The sequence below is a fragment of the Ovis aries genome, chromosome 9 (assembly GCF_016772045.2).
Source record: "Ovis aries strain OAR_USU_Benz2616 breed Rambouillet chromosome 9, ARS-UI_Ramb_v3.0, whole genome shotgun sequence".
In the NCBI taxonomy this organism is placed as follows: domain Eukaryota; kingdom Metazoa; phylum Chordata; class Mammalia; order Artiodactyla; family Bovidae; genus Ovis; species Ovis aries.
This window is the reverse complement of record NC_056062.1, coordinates 80,494,716-80,515,479: the sequence shown is the minus strand read 5'-3', so window position 1 is coordinate 80,515,479 and position 20,764 is coordinate 80,494,716. Positions and strand designations below refer to the sequence as shown.

General features: G+C 42.3%; 1 protein-coding gene across 2 annotated transcripts in view; it reads left to right on the top strand.

The window, feature by feature from the left end:
* The window catches only part of SDC2 (syndecan 2), a 121,819-nt gene extending 101,276 nt beyond the window's left edge, over positions 1-20,543 (top strand). For both annotated transcript variants that reach the window (XM_015097914.4, XM_060393495.1), the window contains 4 exons: positions 1,048-1,159; positions 9,000-9,136; positions 16,876-17,011; positions 18,126-20,543. In XM_015097914.4, the coding sequence (XP_014953400.1) occupies positions 1,048-1,159; positions 9,000-9,136; positions 16,876-17,011; positions 18,126-18,289 (549 nt within the window). In that variant the 3' untranslated portion in view covers positions 18,290-20,543. The remainder of the gene's footprint in view (positions 1-1,047; positions 1,160-8,999; positions 9,137-16,875; positions 17,012-18,125) is intronic.
* The last annotated feature ends 221 nt before the right edge of the window (positions 20,544-20,764 follow it).

Genomic DNA, 20,764 nt, shown 5'->3' with positions numbered 1-20,764 from the left:
CCACTGTAATGAGGGAAACATTTTTTTGTCATTCCTGTTAAAAACAAACATTCCATTTGATTTTTAAAATATAGGACAATAATGAGTGCTGCCTTTTCCCAAACACGAGGGGTTTTTAGAGGCTTACAGGCTGCTGTATTTGTTTCTGGGCTGTCATGAGATACTGGTGGTAAAATATCAATTTACTGAAACCATTTAAGAAAAATTATACATCTACTCAGCCTCCACTTCATGCAAATGACTCTCTTGACAGGATTAGATTGAATTTTAATACTAAAACTCTTACTGAAGAGCTAAGAAGCTGTGGAACTGGTCAACTTAGCGAATGATCCCTTTCCCTATTCAGTGTGTGATTTGCTGTTACCCAGTGCCAGGAATATAAAAAGAATGTGCTCCTGTGGGTTTATCTGCATTTGTCATTAAGGCTCCACTAAGCCTGTGGGCCCCAGATGCGGCTCGCGGTGGGCTTGCCCTGGTCCACAGCCTCGCAGGCCCTGCTCCTGGCGGGGTGTGGTGCTGGCCTCTGCATGGCCCCCGAGAGCTCCTGGCCATACTGGTGCCTCTCTGAGTGTGGCCAGGCCTGTAAATGTCTAAGGGACCTTGACACATCCCTGGGAGATGATTTTTCCCAAGCACCCTAATGCATCCCCAAGGAAGTCTTAAATGAGTTGACTGTCTTGCAGCTTTTCCAGTCAAGGAGCCTCACGGTGACTTTGGGAAAGCAGATGGCTCCAGCTAGCACTGGGGCCACTGGCACTCAGACAGCTTTAGTAGGAAGTGAGGAAATAAGCCCGTGATAGGTGCTTCTGAGGCATCTTCTGAGGATCCACCGGGTTAGGTTTCCCTCAGGAGCATTGTCTGTGGTCAGCCCTTGACGTCATGTGACTTGTCAGGGTGTGCCGAGGAAAGGTAGGGACAAAAATCAGTTTAAAGGAACAGGAGAGAGGGACAGGTAGTCACTGAGGTATAAGCCTGAACAGTGAGATGAATGAATAAACTCTTTCCTAATTTCTCACCATCCTGAACCCCCTCTCTCTCCTTTCTCAGCGGGCAGAGCTGACATCTGATAAAGACATGTACCTCGACAACAGCTCCATTGAAGAAGCTTCAGGAGTATATCCTATTGACGATGATGACTATGCTTCTGCATCAGGCTCGGGTAAGGCTAGCTACATCCACACTCATCTCTGATCTCTGTGTTTGTGTATGCATGTGCACACACACACAACACACTCTTACACACACACACTCTTACACACACATACACTCACACTCTATTGGAACGTGCTTCAGGGAAGCAAGCAGGAGGCATAACTGTTAAGGGCACACTCAGTGCCTGGGTGTGAATTCTAGCTCCCAGCTACTTGAACTGTGAGATCTTGGAAACATATTTAATTTGGCTGAACCTCAGTTTCCTCATTTATAGAATGGAAGATGATAATAATCCCTCCCACATCGGGTTGTCATGCATCTTAAGGGGTTGATACATCTGTAACTCTTAGAGATTGCTGCTTGGCGTGTAGTCAGTGTTCTGTCAACATTATCAGAGTGATGTCATGAAAACCACCCTCAAATACTAGTTTCATAAAACTGCCAACCCTACCTTAAAGCTTATAGATGAGACCGAGAAGAGTTATGCTTGCTTACTACTAGTGTATTGCTCAGAAGTAGGAGGGAGAATGCAGTAGCCAAGTAAAATGATTGTACACTGATATCTTCAACTCCTGTGGTGTATCAGTTATCTATTACTTCAGTAATGCCTTGTGACAAACCATCCCAAAGGGTAGTGGCTAAAAACAACAGTCATTTTGCTTAGCTCCTTATTGTTCAGGGTGGCAATCTAGGTGGCCTGACTGGGCTCTTTCCCATGTCAGTGGTCAGCTGCAGGTTGAGTGTGCTCATCTTGCTGGGCTCTGTCATATCTGTGGGCAGCCGGGCGGACGTGGCTCTGGTCACTATGGGCTCTCTTTCTCCAGAAGGCCAGCCATTTGTCCACAGGGAGGAGACAGAGATCCCAAGATAGCAAGTAGGAGTGTGCAAAGGCTCTTGAAGTCAAGGCTTAGAATGGGCACAATTTCACTACCATGTTTGATAGGTCAAAGCCAGTCGTAGGCCCAACCCAGACTCTGCTTCCTAGTGAAGGGAGCCGTAGGGTTGTCACAGTGCAGAGGAAAACACTACAAGAAAGAGAAAAGATTTGATCATTTTGCAATCAGTTTCCCATACCTGGGACATATTTCACCTGTGCCAGGATTGGCTCCCAGGAAACTGAGAAAGAGGAGGAGCTTGTGCATGTATTAATGATCAGATCAGGAAGGTGAGGTCAGCAGCATCCTAGGCAAGTCTTATCCAGGATCTTCCTTGATTTGAGTTTCATTTTACATTCAACATTTGGTAAAAGTCTGTGTAGTCAAAGCCATGGTTTTTCCAGTAGTCATGTACAGATGTGAGTGTTAGACCATAAAGAAGGCTGAGCATCAAAGAATTGCTACTTTCACACCATGGTGCTGAAGACTCTTGGGAGTCCCTTGGATATCAAGGAGATCAAACAAGTCAATCGTAAAGAAAATCAACCCTGAATATTGATGCTGAAGCTGAAGTTCCAGTACTTTGGCCACCTGATGTGAAGAGCCAATTAATTGGAAAAGACCCTGATGCTGGGAAAGATTGAGGGCAGGAGGAGAAGGGGATGACAGAGGATGAGATGGTTGGGTTGGTCCATTGGACCGACTCAATGGACATGAGTTTGAGCAAACTCTGGGAGATAGTGAAGGACAGGGAAGCCTGGTGTGCTGCTGTGCATGGGATTGCAAAGAGTCAGACCTGAGTTAGCAACTGAATAAATGCCGAATGTAGATGTCTCACAATCAGATCAGCGTGGGCTTCAGGATAACCCAGAGCAAATTAAAATTGTGTCTTTGGGAGAGATCTAGCTATATAAGAATGAGTATCTTAGGTTGGAAAATGCAAGTCTGAGAAAGACAAGAAGGGTAGTGGCCGACCTAGTTAACAGTGAGCTTACAATGCAGTCCTCTTGTAAAAATAGCCCTAGTTATTCTGGGGAGAGTGATATATATCACACACGCAGGATGAGTGTGAAAAGTTGTTCTCTGTAGCCCACAACTCTATTAATATTGTTCGCTCATGGCACCTCTTTTTTTTGTTAACACCTCAAAAGTGCTTTGTAACTGTCTTCTTCAAAATGTCTCAGGAAATATACCTATACATACATTTTGGTCCTCATTTCACAGATCTTAGAATCTGAGAGTTGTTAGAGACTTGTAGAGGTTGTCCAAGTTATTTTTCTGATTTCTGCTAAGATTGTCCTGAAATTTAATATAAAGAATGCAGATTCAGTCCTGCTCCTCTGGAAGCCCCCCATGTCCCCCATCCAGATGAAAGGGGATTGAAGTGGTAGTTTGAAATCCTGAACCACTCATCAGACAGATCGAGCTCAGACTTAAATGTGGGCCCACATTGCCTCTGCCTCGGCTGCAACCTTGGGCAGATCATTGCTGCAAAGAAGTGTATCGTTCTGGATTTTGGAAACCTCCTTGCACTATACTGGGGATGTTGGTTTTCAGCTTAAAGGTAGCAGAAGATATAACTAAAATTTGTAAAGCCCTTTACTTATTACTTATTTACTGCATGTCAGACACTGTTCCTAGTCTTATAACATCTCTATAAAGACAGATTCTGTTACCTCTGTTTTTCACATGAAAAATTCTAAGGCCTGAGGAGATTGAATCGCTTGCCTCAGATCACACTGTTTAAAGGAAATGGAGCTGGGATAGGGGCTAGGAAGCCGGGCTTGGGAGTGTGTTCCCTTCACTCCTTTGCTCTACTGCCTCCCTGTGTCCTGAAACCCCACTCTAGGACAGGGAGACCCTGCCTCGGTGATGCACAGTCCCTGGTGGAAACTGGGGTCTCCTGGGTTTTGGCCAGTGTTCCCTCTGCTCTCAGTGCTGTCATGCTGTTCAGTAGAGGAGCACAGGGCCTGCAGGAATGTCCCAAGACCCAGAGGGTACCTCCCCGGGGAGAAGATATATCATCCTCTTACTATACATGTGGACTCAGGGGTGGGCATTGACAGACATGAAAACTTCAACCATCCGCTTAAACGTTTCATGGACATTCACTGTGTGCCAGATGCTCGGCCATATTCTTTGGACACACAGAGATGAAAAACTGGGTCTCTGTACTCAAGGAACCAAGAGTCAGATGAGAAAAATGTAGAAATGAGAAAAAATATAATTGTTACACCATGTCATGGATGATATAGCATAAGAAGGTGCTATACAACAAAAGTGTAAGAGCTAAATGCAGAGTTCTGGATAAAGGTGGCGGATTGAAGGTATATACCTTCCAATACCCAGCTAAACTGCCCGTAAATGAATTGGGCCTAAACTCGTGAAGACAAATGGAACGGTATAGGAGCCAAAGGCCACAGTGTTCTGAAAGCTGGGAGGCAGATGGGCTTGTAGTAACAGACTTGGCAGGCATGAGAAAGCTGAGTTAGCCAGCTGTGGGGTGCGGACGGGGCAGGGATGGGAGAGCAAAGAAGCAAACTAATTTACACGGCAGAGTCCCCACAGGGCCCTAGAATTCACGCCACTAGATGGAGGGTGAAGATGGTACTGAACTCAGGATGACTGACTGAAAGTTTATGAACTAAGTAGATTTCCCACCTGAAACTATCACAACATTGTTAATCAACTATACTTCAATACACAATAAAAGGTTAAAAAAAAGAAAGTAAGTAGATTCCCTAGTTCCTTCCCATCAGAATGCAGCAAAGGGATTGATGCTCCTGATCTGAGAAGAAAACTGGAGGTTTGTTATCTGGAGAGGAAAAACAGAGGGGTCTTTGGACTGGAAATGTATCAGGCACATTTGGGGATGGGGGCCCCACATTGAAAACAGGGAGAGCGAGTTCTTAGATTAATGCTTAGGTTAATGCAGAGATTTTTCCAGTTGTCTTCTCGCAGTCAGTTCCCAGAACTTGGCCTTCACCCTCTCTAGGGACTTGAACCAACTCAAAGGAAATAAGTCTAAAATACTGACATTGGCATTTAACAGACTTCTGTGTGCTCAGTTTCTAGTCAGCTGCTCAACCTTTCCCTCTTAAATATGAGAAGATAACCAAGGCTCCCTAGACATTTATAGGAGAGCTGTAAATGTCTGAAAGATCAAGACCTTCCTATACCTCCAAATTGGAAGAGAACAGAAACTCACAGTGAGAACTTAGAGAAAAACTTATTAAATTTGGAGAGATAAGGTGCTTTAATGTTGAAACAAGAAGAGGATACTATAAAAAAAGAACATTGTGAGAGTGCAAGAGTCCTTGGAGAGTGAAACTGTCATGTCAGAAATGAACAGCTCATTAGGAAATGAGATGATATGCAGATATTTATTCAATTCATTCAACTAGTGTTTAATAATGACCCATAACATGGGGAAATAGACACCATTCATAAAATCTAACGATGCTTTCTCTGATGAAATAATCGTATTTATTCCTTCCTATACTCTCTATTTCCCAATTTCATCTGTGAAAAAAAAATGCATTATATTTTTAAAAGATTTATTTCTTCAGGAAGTAGAAGAAAATGTAATTATTTTTTTTTAAAGAAGAGACTCAGTGAACAGTGGAAGCAGATTAAAATAGTTCCATGATGGAGAAAGAGGGGATGACACTGATTTTAGGAATGAGAGTTTAAGCAGGAGAGTTTCCAAGGTGGAAACAGGCTTTGGGCTCAAGGTTAAGCTGTTTCAGGCACAGAGGACAGTGAGAGCTGAAAGTCAGGGGTGAAGGGGATGTGATCAATGGGGTTCCCAGATTTCTGGTTTGGGCAAGAGGGTCAATCTTTTTAATAAAGATGATAAATACAGTGGAAGAGCCACCTGAGGTGGGTCACTCATCTAGTTTAAGAAGTGCTAACTTGAGAGAATTTTCTACTTTATAAAATCTCTTCTTTCACAACAAATTCTCCAAACTCCTAATTTGGCGATTCGTATTGGTAACTATTGTAAGCCAAGAGTCTCGAAAACCCTTAATTGAAAATTTTTCCTTTCTCATTGAATTTTTTTCCTAAGAAGCAAATCAGTCATATTATGTATAAAATTTTGATGGAAAATCAGGGAAGCTGATATGAGAGAGCAGTGTATTTGGACCCATCATTATTAATGACTTACATTTACGTAACATTTTATGTACACAGAATGCTTTCAAATATATATATATAATGTTTGCACCTCTGAGAATTAGTTGTTAACTCCATTTTACTGATGAAGAAACTAACTCAAGCATTATTTGTCCAAGGTCACAGAGATAATAAATGCCAGAATAAGTACTAAGTTTGTTTAATGCCAAATCCCATATTTATTTCAATATACTCTTCACCATTTTTTTTCTGAATAATGAGTGTACATGCTGGAGGAAATCAATATATTAAAATATTTAAAATGAGTCATATTCATAGCTTTGCACTTTTCCTAGTATCTTACCTCATATTTTTTGAACTGCTTGTTATTTTAACATGATTCCATGCAGAGTCTGGGGCTATTCATCATTTTTTCCTGTCTGAGGAAGCAGGTTAGTTTGAGTTACAGACTTTGAATTTTTTAAGTTGTTACAAGTTTGACAAATGATCAACTTAAAAAGAATGTTGTATTTGAATGTGAACAATTCTCAAGTGTTATTTTTGTAAAAAGGCAAAATGAACAAACAAAAAGACATAGTGCCAGTTGGAAGTCAGTGGTTAGTCCTTACCGCACAGATACTGGGCCAGCCCCTGGGGGTGTTGGGATTTTGTTAGACACTCTTGTGGGGAGCCAATCAAATGCAGTCCCTCAGCCATAGGAAGCTTGTGATAAGTGCAGTCTTAGGGTAAGACAGGTGGTGCTAAATAAGCAGGTGATGAAGACTCTAATGTGGAAGGAAGCCCTTCTCCAAGGAATGACATTTGTGCTAACGTCTAGAGGTGAGGTTTAGAAATTAACTAGGCAGAGACTTCTGGCCGAAGATCAGGGGACCACAGCTGGAGTCTAGGGGATAACAGGATAAATGATGCTGAAGGAAACTGAAAGAAAGGTAGGCCAGGACCGGACTACACAAGAAGAGGTGGCGGCATTTCATATTCACCTTGAGAGCAGTGGAGTGCCACTGGTACAGTTTTAAACGGGAGAGTGATGGGGTTGCAGCCCGTCTGTGCACAGAGGACTGGAAGGAAATGAGGAAGAAGGGAGGTATGGTGATTATGGAAAGACTGGATGGCGATGGAAGCCCAGGAACCCTAGAAAGGTGTTAAGAGTGGAGACGTAAAAAGAAGGTAAAATCCATAGAACTGGGTATAGATTCAGTGTGGTGGTGAGGAAGAGGGGAGGGAGCCAGAGCTGTGATTTACAGGAACAAAAGGTTCCACTAACTGCCAGATAACATGAGGAGAAAAGACTGCGTTTGTAGAGGGACAGGCAGGGAAATCATGAGTTCTAGTTTTTAAAAATTTTATTGACGTGTAGTTGATTTATAATATCGTATTCATTTCTGCTGTATGACAGTGATTCAGTTGTGTATATTTTTTCAATATTCTTTTCCATTATGGTTTATCACAGGATATTGAATATAGCTCCCTGTGTTATGCAATATGACTTTGTTGTTTATACATTCTATGTATGATAATTTGCGTCTGTTAATCCCAAACTTCCAATCCTTCCCTCCTTACCGCCTCTCCCCTGGCAACCGCAGGTCTGTTTCATGAGTTCTATTTGAACGTGACCGAGATGTATTTACTACCTTTGAGTCATTCATGTGAAAATGCCAAGTAGGCTGGTGGATATGTAGGTCTAAATTTTGGAGGAGTGGTAGAAGGGAACCACTTGGGTTAGTTTGGGTTTCATTTGTATTTAGATGTAACAGAAGCCATGGGTGAGAGAGAAAGTGTAGAGTAAGGTGCAGCCTAGGGCTCAGCCTTAAGGAACTTTTCATATTTTGTGTCCAGGTAGAAGACAATGAATCTGCAAACGAGACTTAGAAATAGCCAGAGAGGTGAGAGGAAAGCCAGGAAGTCAGAGTCATAGAAACCCAAAGGTAGTGCATCAGAAAGGAGGTGAGAGTTGACAAGCGTCCAGTAATACTAGGAGGTTCAATTAGATGAGGACCACTCTGGAAAATGCCACTGGATACAGTACGTGAAGGGGAATGGTGACCTTAAGAAAACAGTGCCAGCAGTGCGATGACCGGGAACAGTTGACTAGGGGGAGTAGAGCAGAGAGTGGAATAGGTGGTGTGGGAAGGAGCTGGTGAGTCTGCACAACCCCACTGAGAAAGTCTGGCTATAAATGGGGGAGGAAGTGCAGCAGCTCACTCACATACAGGGTCGGTGTTCCCTTTTCTTTGTTGTTGTGATGGAAAATGGAAAATATAGCATGTTTCAGCATCAAAGGGAAGCAATCTCTTGAGGAGAGGAGACTGAACACACAAGCAAAAGAAGGGCTACTTGAGGGTCTTCCCTGGTGGTCCAGCAGTTAAGAATCCACCTTGCAACGCAAGGGACATCGGTTCGATCCCTGATTGGGGAACTAAGACCCCACGTGCCATGGAGCTGCTAAACCCATGCACTGCAACCGGAGAGCCCGGGTGCACCAACTGCTGAGCCCACAGGCCACTCCTGGAGAGTCTGTGTGCCACAATGAAACATCCCTCATGCCACAACTAAGACCTGATGCAGCCAAATAAATAAATTGTTTTTAAAAGGGCTACTCGAGAACATTCGGGATAATAATAATATAGAAAAAAACGCCAGACTCCCCACAGATCCACTTTGAAGTCACTTTTTCAGACTCTGAAGACTGCAGGAAGGTTTATGCTAAGTTCCTGAGGAGTAGGTATTGTGAAAAAACATGGCTCTGTCATTATCAACTTTAGACCATGTAGCCAGATACTGTAGAATTCTGTGTCATGACTCATGTGCTTAGCTCATCTTTGCTTATTCTCCCAGGAGCTGATGAGGATGGAGAGAGTCCAGAGCTGACCACGTCTCGGCCCATTCCAAAGATACCATTCACTAGTACTGCTCCGAGAGTGGAAACCACAACACTGAGCAAGATACAGGACAAGATCCCTGCTCAGACAAAGGTGTGTTTTATTTCACATCGCGTCATCAGGTTATGGTCAATGTGCCTTTTTAAAAAATTGTACAGAATGTTCCTTTTAAGAGGCACCTTTTAAAACTGTGTAAGGACAACTGGTCTTTTCATTATATTGTAAATGGCTCCTCCTTATTCTTCATGATCGTTTTGACATTTGCCAGTTACTGTTTTTTTGTTGTTGTTAAATAGGCTTTGTTTTTCAAAGCAGTTTTAGATTCACAGCAGAATTGAGTGGGAAGCACAGAGAGTTCCTGTATACCACCTGCCCCGACACATGTTCAACTGCCCCCCCCCCCACCATCAACATCCTGTAACAGAGAGGTACACTTGTTACAACTGATGAATCCATTCAGTTCAGTTCAGTGGCTCAGTTGTGTCCAATTCTTTGCGACCCCATGGACTGCAGCACGCCAGGCTTCCCTCCTGGAGTTTACTCAAACTCATGTCCATCGCGTCAGTGATGCCATCCAACCATCTCATCCTCTGTCGTCCCCTTCTCCTCCCGCCTTTGATCTTTCCCAGCATCAGGGTCTTTTCCAATGAGTGGTTCTTCGCATCAGATGGCCAAAGTATTGGAGTTTCAGCTTCAGCATCAGTCCTTCCAATGAACATTCAGGACTGATTTCCATTAGGATGGACTGGTTGGATCTCCTTGCAGTCCAAGGGACTCTCAAGAGTCTTCTCCAACACCACAGCTCAAAAGCATCAATTCTTCAGCGCTCAGCTTTCTTTACAGTCCAACTCTCAGATCCATACATGACTACTGGAAAAACCATAGCTTTGACTAGACGGACCTTTGTTGGTAAAACAATGTCTCTGCTTTTTAATATGCTGTCTAGGTTTGTCATAGCTTTTCTTCCAAGGAGGAAGAATCTACATTGGCTGGTCATAATCTCCTAGAATCCAGAGTTTAATTTAGGGTTTGCTCACTGTGATGTATTACCTTGTATGGGTTCTGACACATTTCTAATGGGCATGTATCCACCATTAGTGTAGCCTACCGAATAACTGCACTGTCCTAAAAGTCCTCTCTCCCCTACATGTTTGTTCCTCCTGCCCTCCCAGCCCCTGGAAACCACTGATTTCTTTTTACTGTCTCCGTAGTTTGTGCCTTTCCAAAATGTTGCATAGTTAGACTCACGTAGTGTGTAGTCTTTTCCGATTGGCTTCTTTCACTTAGTAATATGCATTTACAGTTCCGCCATGTCTTTTCATAGCCTAATGGCTATTTCTACCCATTATTTTTATCACCCGGGCCTAGCTTACAAACAAATCTTTTTTACAGGGTGCTTCTTCTTAAGGAACTCACAGCCCAGTTAGGAAGCAAAACCTTTTCAGTTTATGTGACATACATTAGGAAAATTTGTTTTTATTTCATAAAGAATTGGTTGTGAGTTAAAACCATTGTAAACTTTACATCTGCTGAAATAGGTTATGGACTAAGAAGACTCCAGGTACTAATCTCAGTAAGTATTTTCCCAAAGTCTTTTCAGGCCCACCACCAGTGGTATGTAAACTTCAGCTCTTCCAATGATAATGATGAACGTGGGTACATATCTATATTCATTTTGAGAGCTGTCTTATTAAGAAATAAGATCTTTGGCCTTAAAACAGAGCAAAGGTTTCTAATGGAAACTAGGGGACTGGTGATTTTGGCTTTATTAGCATGGTATTGCAGTTAGCTGACCAGCTACTACTAGGTAAGCTTCTTACGTTGGAAAATGCATGCTATAGTCTAAAGAAGGCTGAAGTTTCAAATCCTGCTGTTGTTGTTCAGTTGCTCAGTCATGTCTGACTCTTTGCTACCCCATGCACTGCAGCACGCCAGGCCTCCCTATCCCTTCACCATCTCCCAGATCTTGCTCAAACTCATGTCCATTGAATCAGTAATGCTATCCAACCACCTAACCCTCTGTCGTCCCCTTCTTTTCCTGCCTTCAATCTTTCCCAGCATCAGGGTCTTTTCTAATGAGTCTGCTCTTTGTATCAGGTGGCTAAACTATTGGAGTTTCAGCCTCAGCATCAGTCCTTCAAATGAATATCCAGGGTTTATTTCCTTTAGGGTTGACTGGCTTGATCTCCTTGAAGTCTAAGGGACTCTCAAGAATCTTCTCCAATACCACAGTTTGAAACTATCAATTCTTCGGCCCTCACCCTTCTTTATGGTCCAACTCTCACATCCATACATGACTACTGAAAAAACCATAGCTTTGACTAAATGGACCTTTGTTGGCAAAGTAATGTCTCAAGTCCTAGATCTGGTCAAGTGTCTTAGCTTCTCTGACCCATTTCTCTTGGGTCCTTGGGAAGATTAAATGTGGGGGCATGCAGCATGGCACCTGAGACTCAGTAAGCACTCTGTAAGCCTTCATGGAAGTTGGTTAGAGCAGTAGAGACTGGGGCAGTTCCCCAAGGGAAAGTGTGGAGTAGCAGGGGCAGGAGACTGCAGACAGTGGAGGATACCATGCTGCTTAGGAGAGCTTGGAATCACAAGTGTCCCTGCTTGGTGCTCACCCGTCTGTTGGTTAGAAATGAAATGCTGCCAAGGTTTAACAGCAGACAGGATGTGGAAGACTGTGTCATGAAGGTAGGGACAGGCTGTCTCCGGAGTGAGAAGTGCCCCCTCTGCAGGTAGGACTGCGCATGGGCTTCCAGCCCGATGACGCTCCTCCCTTTCCCACAGTGCACTTGTTCTTCCCTTCCCCTACCCACAGTGCACTTGTTCTTCCCCTCCCCTTCCCACAGTGCGCTTGTTCTTCCCCTTCCCACAGTGCGCTTGTTCTTCCCTTCCCCAGCTAACTTCCTGCCCACGCCACTCCCCACACAAGCACATAGGCTGGGGAGGAACAGGGCTGGCTAGGTTTCTTCAGATGTGGAGCAGCCAGGACAGTCCTCTCCAGCCTGGAGTGCTCTCTGTTGGATGGAGAAGGGCCTGTTTCCGTTAGCGGTAGACCAACTCCACAGGCCAAGCGCTAGAAGGAGGAGCTGTGAGCCGTGAGGCAGACCCATCTGGCTCTCTGCATGGTAGCTGCTCCAGAAATGGATTCGGTAGAATGAATGAAAAGAAAAAGGGAGAAGAGAAGTGAAAAGCAATTGGTGCAGCTGAGGGTAGGTCATCCAGGGTGGCCGCTGAAAGATGCGTCTGACTCCGCTGCACGTATATGTGACCAGTTGTCGTGACTGAATCCCCTGAGGTCAGGAACCGTTAGGACTCACTAGCTTGAGACACGGAGAAGACAATGGCACCCCACTCCAGTACTCTTGCCTGGAAAATCCCATGGACGGAGGAGCCTGGTAGGCTGCAGTCCATGGGATCGGGAAGAGTCGGACACGACTGAGCGACCTCACTTTCACTTTTCACTTTCATGTATTGGAGAAGGAAATGGCAACCCACTCCAGTGTTCATGCCTGGAGAATCCCAGGGACAGCGGAGCCTGGTGGGCTGCTGTCTATGGGGTAGCACAGAGTTGGACGCTACTGAAGCGACTTAGCAGCAGGAGCAGCAGCTTGAGACAAGAAACTCAGTTTTGGCTTTTTGTGGTAGAGTTTTTATCCTCAGGAAAACCTAATTTGACATAGAGCTGTCTGGTCAGTTGACAACAATAGGTTGAAAATTGATGTAAGCTTTAAAAAATTGGCTTTAAGGGAGTGTCAGATTGAAATAGAAAAGATAGATGTTTGGCAGATGAGCTCAGAAATGAAGGACCCCAAAACATTTTAATGTATTCTTGGTATCATTTGGTTTTGATGTAGTAATAATAAAAGTTCATCCATTTGTGGGAGGTTTATTGAGTGCTACTCATTGTGTTGAACACTTTTTGCAGTACTTATCATGATAATATTAATATTAGTGATTAAATGTTCTATTTTGTAATTACATGGCACAGCTAAATTAAACATTGCCTTTCCGATACCATTAATACAGACTTTGCTTTTGAGTGGGCGTCACAGTGGCATTGATGTCACTATTATAGATATTCTGTCCAGTTTGTTGTAAATTTATGTGACTAAAATAAAAAGAATACAGGCATCTGTTCAAGCAGAGCATTGCTTGTAACCTTTTACTCCGTTACATTTTCATGGTATCCAAAGAACTAGACATGGTTATGACAGATCTTTAATTGACTTCATCTAATCATCCATGCTGCCTTTTCATAATTTCACTTTGCACATGTATATGAGAGTCCAAGCATTTCAGATTAGTTCTGTACTATAGAAAGTATTCGTATTAGTCAAACTCTTCCTTTCCTACAATAAAACTTGTAAATTTAAAGAGTAACTGTTCCATCCAGAGCACTTAGAAGCTTATGCACTCATTCCTGTGAGTAGTGTGGTAGCCCCAGTTCTGTGGAGACCTCCTGTCCCCCAACCTGCAGACCCCCTGAAATGCAGGCTCATTCCTGGCTGTTGGATCAGAAGCTGAGTAAAATGGAAATGTTAACTCTCTCAAAGGATTTTAGGGACTGAAGAGACCTGAGGGGAACTCATGTGATCTGTCATATAAATGAGACGAAGATGACATGGATGAATTAAATTCCATCTCTAATGTCACAGTAGCTACTTGCCTTCACCTCATTCACCACCAGAACTCACTTCTTTCCCTCATCACAAGCCTGGGTATCAACCTCCTAGAGTTTTCTCTTCTCTTTCCTAGCTCTCCCTTAACTGCTAATGAGCAGTGAAAAGTCTCCTAGATTAGAATCCAGATAATTCATTTTCTCATCTATTGAGTTGTCTGTCCTTCTACCAGGCATCCAATTAACGATGGGCTTTCCATGAGAAGAGTGGAGGAATTGAGGCAGAATACTGTCAATAAGCTTTTCTCTTAGCTTTCCCTTGGTACAGGAAAGCCAGGGGAGACCTTATTTTCTTCTCTCACAATAATGTAGCTGCTGCCGCTAAGTTGCTTCAGTCATGTCCGACTCTGTGCGACCCCACAGACAGCAGCCCACCAGGCTTCCCTGTCCCTGGGATTCTCCAGGCAAGAATACTGGAGTGGGTTGCCATTGCCTTCTCCAATGCATGAAAGTGAAAAGTGAAAGTGAAGCCGTGTCTGACTCTTCACAACCCCATGGAACGCAGCCTACCCGGCTCCTCCATCCATGGGATTTTCCAGGCAAGAGTACTGGAGCGGGGTGCCATTGCCTTCTCCACACAATAACGTAGAGAATAGTGAAATTTGGAGTGCATGTTGTACAGCAGTGAAATGATCATTTTCCTGTAGCCTCTGCTTTTTGTAAGTCATGGCAGGTTGAGGGTTAAGTCAGTACAGGGTTTTCGTGTGGCTTAGGAAAATAAGACGGGCATTCTTTATCGTGCTTTATTATACGTCATCTTCAGTGGAAACCAGTCTAGTGCTCTGTCCACTGAGGCAAGGCCCACTGACCTGGAGCTCAGATGGATACACCTAGTGATCCTTCTTGGAAACACTAATGACCTTAAGGCACCCCAGAAAGGTGAGGTCCCTATGTTTTTTAACCCTCTAGGCTAAATAGCTAGTGGCCATATTGGATGAATGCTGGCCTTCAAAAAGCCATCAGGCATTTAACTAGGCCACAGCTTAGAATCCTAATGAAGGTGGTTGGCTGCTCTTTGGAAGAGTAGTAAAGCTAAAAAATATTTTTGTCTACAGTAAGAGACCAGGGGAATTGACAGTGTTTTTCGTCAGTAGTGTTGGCCAGTAAGAACTTGAGCCTGATAGAGAAGAAACAACTCGTTTGAACTGTGCTTATCTAATTCAGTGGTTCTTAAACGGTAGAATTATCTGGAGAACTTTAAATAAGTACCAACAATAAGCAGTGCCAGTTTTACTCAGTCCAGAACAATGAAACAGTCTCTAGTGGTGGTCTTTTACATATATATGTATTTTTTTTTCTTTAACTTTTCAGGTGATTTCAGATTTCAGTGTAATCTTAGGTCATTTGTACACAATGGCCAACATTGGTGCTGAAGGTTAGAAAGCCAACAGATGATTTATGTGATGGTATAATGGGCTATAAAATGTTCTGGGGTTTTTGAGAGCTGGAAGATCAGGGCTTTGTGAAGGACAAATGGACAATGAAAGAAGTGAAATTTTTGTATTGGAGTTAGAAGTGTATGAACCGAGGCACAGATGTTAGGAATCAGTTTTGGTAAGTAAGTGGTAATAGAGATGGCTTGTCAGGGCTTCCTACTAGAGATTAAGGAGTGGCCTTGGGAGATGGATTGGAAGCCACCCAACGCATGCAGTTGGGTATGATGTGGTAAAGACCTAGATAAGGCCTCAGGAATGAGAATCCATGGAAGACATTGAATTTGAAGGAATGGTGAAAGGCAAATTGAAAGGACTATATATATATGTGTGTGTATATATATATATATATATATATATAGACTTCCCTGGTGGCGCAGACGGTAAAGTGTCTGTCTACAATGTGGGAGACCCGGGTTCCATCCCTGGGTTGGGAAGATCCCCTGGAGAAGGAAATGGCAATCCACTCCAGGACTATTGCCTGGAAAATCTCTTGGACAGAGGAGCCTGGTAAGCTACAGTCCATGGGGTCGCAAAGTCAGACACGACTGAGCAACTTCACTATCACTATATATAAATACATATATACACACGCACATATATATATGATATATGAGGTATCACTTAGTCATGTCCACCTCTTTGCGACCCTGTGGACTGTAGCCAGGCAGGCTCCTGTGTCCATGTAATTCTTCAGGCAGGAATACTGGAGTACGTTGCCATGCCCTCTTTCAGGAGATCTTCCCAACCCAGGGATTGAACCCAGGTCTCCCACATGGCAGGCAGATTTTTTACCATCTGAGCCACCACCAGGCAAGCCCATTGAAAGGACTGTGACATACCAAAACATATAACTTGAAATGTGCCAAAATAACTTTGGGGGCCCAAGAAAATAGTAGTTACTATTGATGAAAATGGGGGAGAGGGTCAATCTATTATGATGGTACAGCCAAGGATGAGGGTCCTGTAGGGTGCTGGTAGGTAGGAATAACGCTGCCTGGAGGTGAGATGGTGAGAACTGTAGAATACTCAAGAAACTGAGAGTGCCCTTCACTGGACAGATAGAAAAAGGGAGGTCCAGAAAAATAGCGGATCAGGGCCACACAGGAGCTCCTTACAGAACCCAGACCGCCCTGAAGTCTAGATTCTAATCCAGGGTGTGGTGAAGGTGTAAGAGTGAATAAGTAGTGGGGATCCTTATAGACGAAACCTGTTGGCTGTGCCCCCCAGAGCAGGCAGAGCCCTGGGGGAACACTCAGGGAGAATGCCTGCAGGGAAGCTACCATCGCTTTACCCCAGGTCGCAGAAAGGTGATGAAGGAGTGAGTTGAATTGGGTAATGTTGTTGGGTTGCAGCAGCCAGAAGGGGATGGTGGCCGGAAGACTGAAGAGTGGTAAGAAGGCTAGAGATCCTTGTGAAATGTCAGCTTGGAGAATAACCATGCCATTAGGGTTATTGCAAACTCAGTAAGTTGTCCATCTTGCCTGTACATGTGACGGGTGTTGTATAAAACCATGAACAATGCAGGTCCACCATAGGACTCACCCATTGGTATGCACATCACACAAAGGGACTATTTCATTTATTTTCTAAACCCACTGTTTGGAAAAAAAAAAAAAAACTTGGGAAAGTACTTACTATTTCTTTCTTCCAGCACATTAAAAGATTTTTATAATCTTTCTTTTCTTTCTTTTTTTTTTTTTTGCCTATACCAGTCACCTGAAGAAATTGATAAGGAAAAAGTTCACCTCCCTGACTCAGAAAGGAAAATGGACCCAGCTGAAGAGGATACAAATGTATATACTGAGAAGCACTCAGACAATCTGTTTAAACGAACAGAAGTCCTGGCAGGTCAGTAGCCGGGTGGAGGGTCCTTAAATAGGCTTCTTTTTGTCTGAGTGATGTTCAGAAGTATCAGCGGAGTTTGCCGGATGTTACCTTACTATTGAAAACCATCTTGAGCGCCTGTCTCATTTCAGAGCGAGTGAGGCAAGGGTTAGGCAGAGGTTGTCTCTGTTTTCTGTCAGCTCCCTCAGCCTACCCCTTGGCCCGCCATTTGAGTTGGGGTGGGGAGAGGCAAGAAGAAAGTTAAGGCCTAAATTGGTCTAGAACAACTGGGTGTCAGGTATGGCAGAATGTGAAGCTCAGTCAGGCTTGATCCAAGACCTCCTGATCTCAAGATAAATTTAAGAGAAGAGAAGGTTCTCTATGGAGAGGGCCGTTGATACAGTGTCTACGGCACAGAAGGATGTTGTCTCTAATCATCAATAAAGTATTAACCTTTGATTTTAAAGGGGAAGATTTGCAAGATTTTACAACACAGTCCTTTTTAAAAATGTTTATTTTATTGAAGTCTATTTGATTTACAATGTTGTGTTAGTTTCTGATGTACAGCAAAGTGATTCAGTTATACATATAATAGTTTACATCTGCTAATCCCAAGCTCCCATTCTAGCCCTCCCCCACCCCCACCCCTCCCTTAGCAACCACAGATCTGACCTCTACCTTTGTAGAACACTTGATCCTTGAGAGGAAAGTCCCAAATCCAAGATGACAAAGGAAATTTGCATGCTTTTTTCACAGTTCCCTTTGCAAAATTTAAGTCAGTTATATCATGTTTTGTGTTTTCATTGAAAAAGCAATTAGAAGATTAGATTACAAAAATGTGAATGCTGAAAAGGCTTAAGAGTTTTAATGTACGGAACTAGTTGAGGTCACAGCCAGATTTTTTCTTATTGAGGCTTTTGGGTGATATTATTAATACTAATCAAAGGAAGTATTATACCTCTTGAAGAATGTCAGCTTTGCTTAATTACCTGGTTGCTTCACTAATCCAGTTTTTTTTAGTTTTGGGGTTTTCAAATTAAGCTTTTTATGAAAGTGTCGATAAATTGGCCTTAACAAAGCTGATTTCTACCATCCTTGAATCTCTTCTATAAGTAATTTTCCTTTTGGTGTGTTTCAGCTGTCATTGCTGGCGGAGTTATCGGCTTTCTCTTTGCAATTTTCCTTATCCTGCTGTTGGTGTATCGCATGAGAAAGAAGGATGAAGGAAGTTATGATCTTGGAGAACGCAAACCATCCAGTGCTGCTTATCAGAAGGCACCTACTAAGGAGTTTTATGCGTGAAAACTCCCATTTAGTGTCTCTATTTATGAGATCACTGAACTTTTAAAAATAAAGCTTTTGCATAGAATAATGAAGATCTTTGTTTTTTGTTTGTTTGTTTTTTTCATTAAAGAGCCATTCTGGCACTTTAATGATAAAAATCCCATTGTATTTAAATCTTTTCATGTATTTCTTTAGAACAACATAAAATTCAAACTTAACATCTGCAGTGTTCTGTGAATAGCAGTGGCAAAATATTATGTTATAAAAACGCTCAATGTACATGGAATCAGTTTAAATTTCTATGCGCAAATATGAAAAGAGTGTTTTTATCCGATGGTTCGAAGATGAAAGCTATTTCATTTGTGTCAGCATGTCTCAGAGTGACCTTATCAAGTTGGTCTTACTTTGTTAATTTATCTGTTGTTCCCCTCTCCTCTGCTCGCCCTTGAAAACGAAACAAAACTCTATGCCTTTTGTAGCTGTTACGGTGCAATTTGTCTTTGGGTAATTCAGATAATGGTAACTTAGTGTATATGTGATTTTCAAATATGTAAACTTTAACCTCCACTTTGTATAAATTTTTAAGTGTCAGACTATCCATTTTACACTTGCTTTATTTTTCATTACCTGTAGCTTCAGGCAGATTTGCAACAGCAAATTAATGTGTAAAATTGGATTATCACCACAAAACTGTTTAGTCATGTCTATCCATTCAGATCTTCTTTTGAGAGGATTTGATGTGAGTTACTGACAAGCCTCAGCAAACCCAAAGATGCTAACAGTATTTTGAGAAGTTGCTGCAGATTCCTTTGGCCACTGTATTTGCTAATTTCTTGCAATTTGAAGGTACGAGTAGGGACTTAAGGAAAAAATCAGTTTTTGTTCTTACAAATGCATTTAAGTTGTAAACGTCTTTTTAAGCCTTTGAAGTGCCTATGATTCTATGTAACTCGTTGCAGACTGGTGTTAATGAGTATATATAACAGTTAAAAGAAAAGTTGGTATTTTATAAGCACAGACAATTCTAATGGTAACTTTTGTAGTCTTACAAATAGACATAAATTGTAATTTGGGAATATAAAAACTACTGAATAAATCATGTGGCCTAATATTGAAAATGTCACTGTTATAAATTTTGTACATTTTCGATCAAATGTACACTTCCCCTTTGCTAATGACCGTCTGCTCTCAAGGATGTTGTGGGTTTGATTTCTGAGTGTTCCACGGTGTCTGTAAATCAAAACCAAAGAGCTCATTTGATGAGGCTGTTTATTATCAGATTCGCTTCTGAATTGGCCAGAGGAAATCTGAATGTATCATCCTGTGTGTGTTTGGATGTAGATATTGGAAGGCTGCCAGGGAGGGAATTGTGAGTTTCACAACCTTTATAGAGATAGCTGATGGCAATATTGAGATGGATACCTGCTCTGGCAAATAACTTTTAGGACTATAATTTCCAAAGAACTAAAGAGGGCTTTCCTGATGTCAGTATCTATGGTTTAGTCCTCTGGATTGTTTTACCTTTGAAACTGTGCTCCGAATCTCTCCTGAAGTTTAACCGAAGAAGTAATAGATGGAATACCATAGTTCACACTATGGGGAAGAAGAGTCCCTCAGGGAGGTTCTAGGCGTTAAAAGGAGGGCTTCACTGCTTAGGAATGAGGTTGCCAGAGAGCAGTGATGCCTAAGGAAGAGATGGAAATGGGAGGGTACCCTGGTGCCCTGGCTGGGGACTTCCTTCTAACTGAACATTTCCTTTTTCTGTTTTACCACCAATTTTGTTTTAAAGTGTGAGCTGCCAAAGTAGGAAGAAGACAGCAAAAATAGCAACCTTTCCAACATATAATTTGCTTTTAACGAAGTATGAATACTTGCTTCATTTGGAGAACATTCCCTGGAATTGCCACAGAACTCAAAAAAAAAAAAAAAAAATTTGATGCAGCACTCAGAACAGTGTTTACTTAAATTCTTAATGGCCTTAATTCTCAAAGTCCTGTCCCATCACTTACAGAATCAGTCTACTGCAGAGTGATTAAAAGGAAGTGATAGCACTTTCTAAAGCTGCACAATGTCCCTCGGTTATGGAGGTTATGAGTGTAGTGGGTATACCTCTAACTGTGCAAAGCATAGCAAAGTTCAGTTTGTAGAATATTAACTGCTTGGAATATTCATGTCAGGAAAAGGAAATTTCTGGCAAATATTTTGTCACTGCTGTAAAGCAAAATATTTGTTAAAGTGCCAAAATAAAGTCTGTCATGCTGAAAGTAAAAAATCATTGTATAGACTGACATCCAGTTTTCTTCAACTCTACGTTTTCTGCTCAGTTTTTGTTTTTTGGTTTTTTTAAGATTCAGTAAATACTACTATGAAAAGTGTTAGTAATGATTACCAAGTTCAGGAAAATTTTGGTAAAATATAAATATTAAAGCCAATGTGAAAATTTCCTGTTTCCTTAACCACATCTAAATGATTTCCTGTGTGTGAATATGGCTT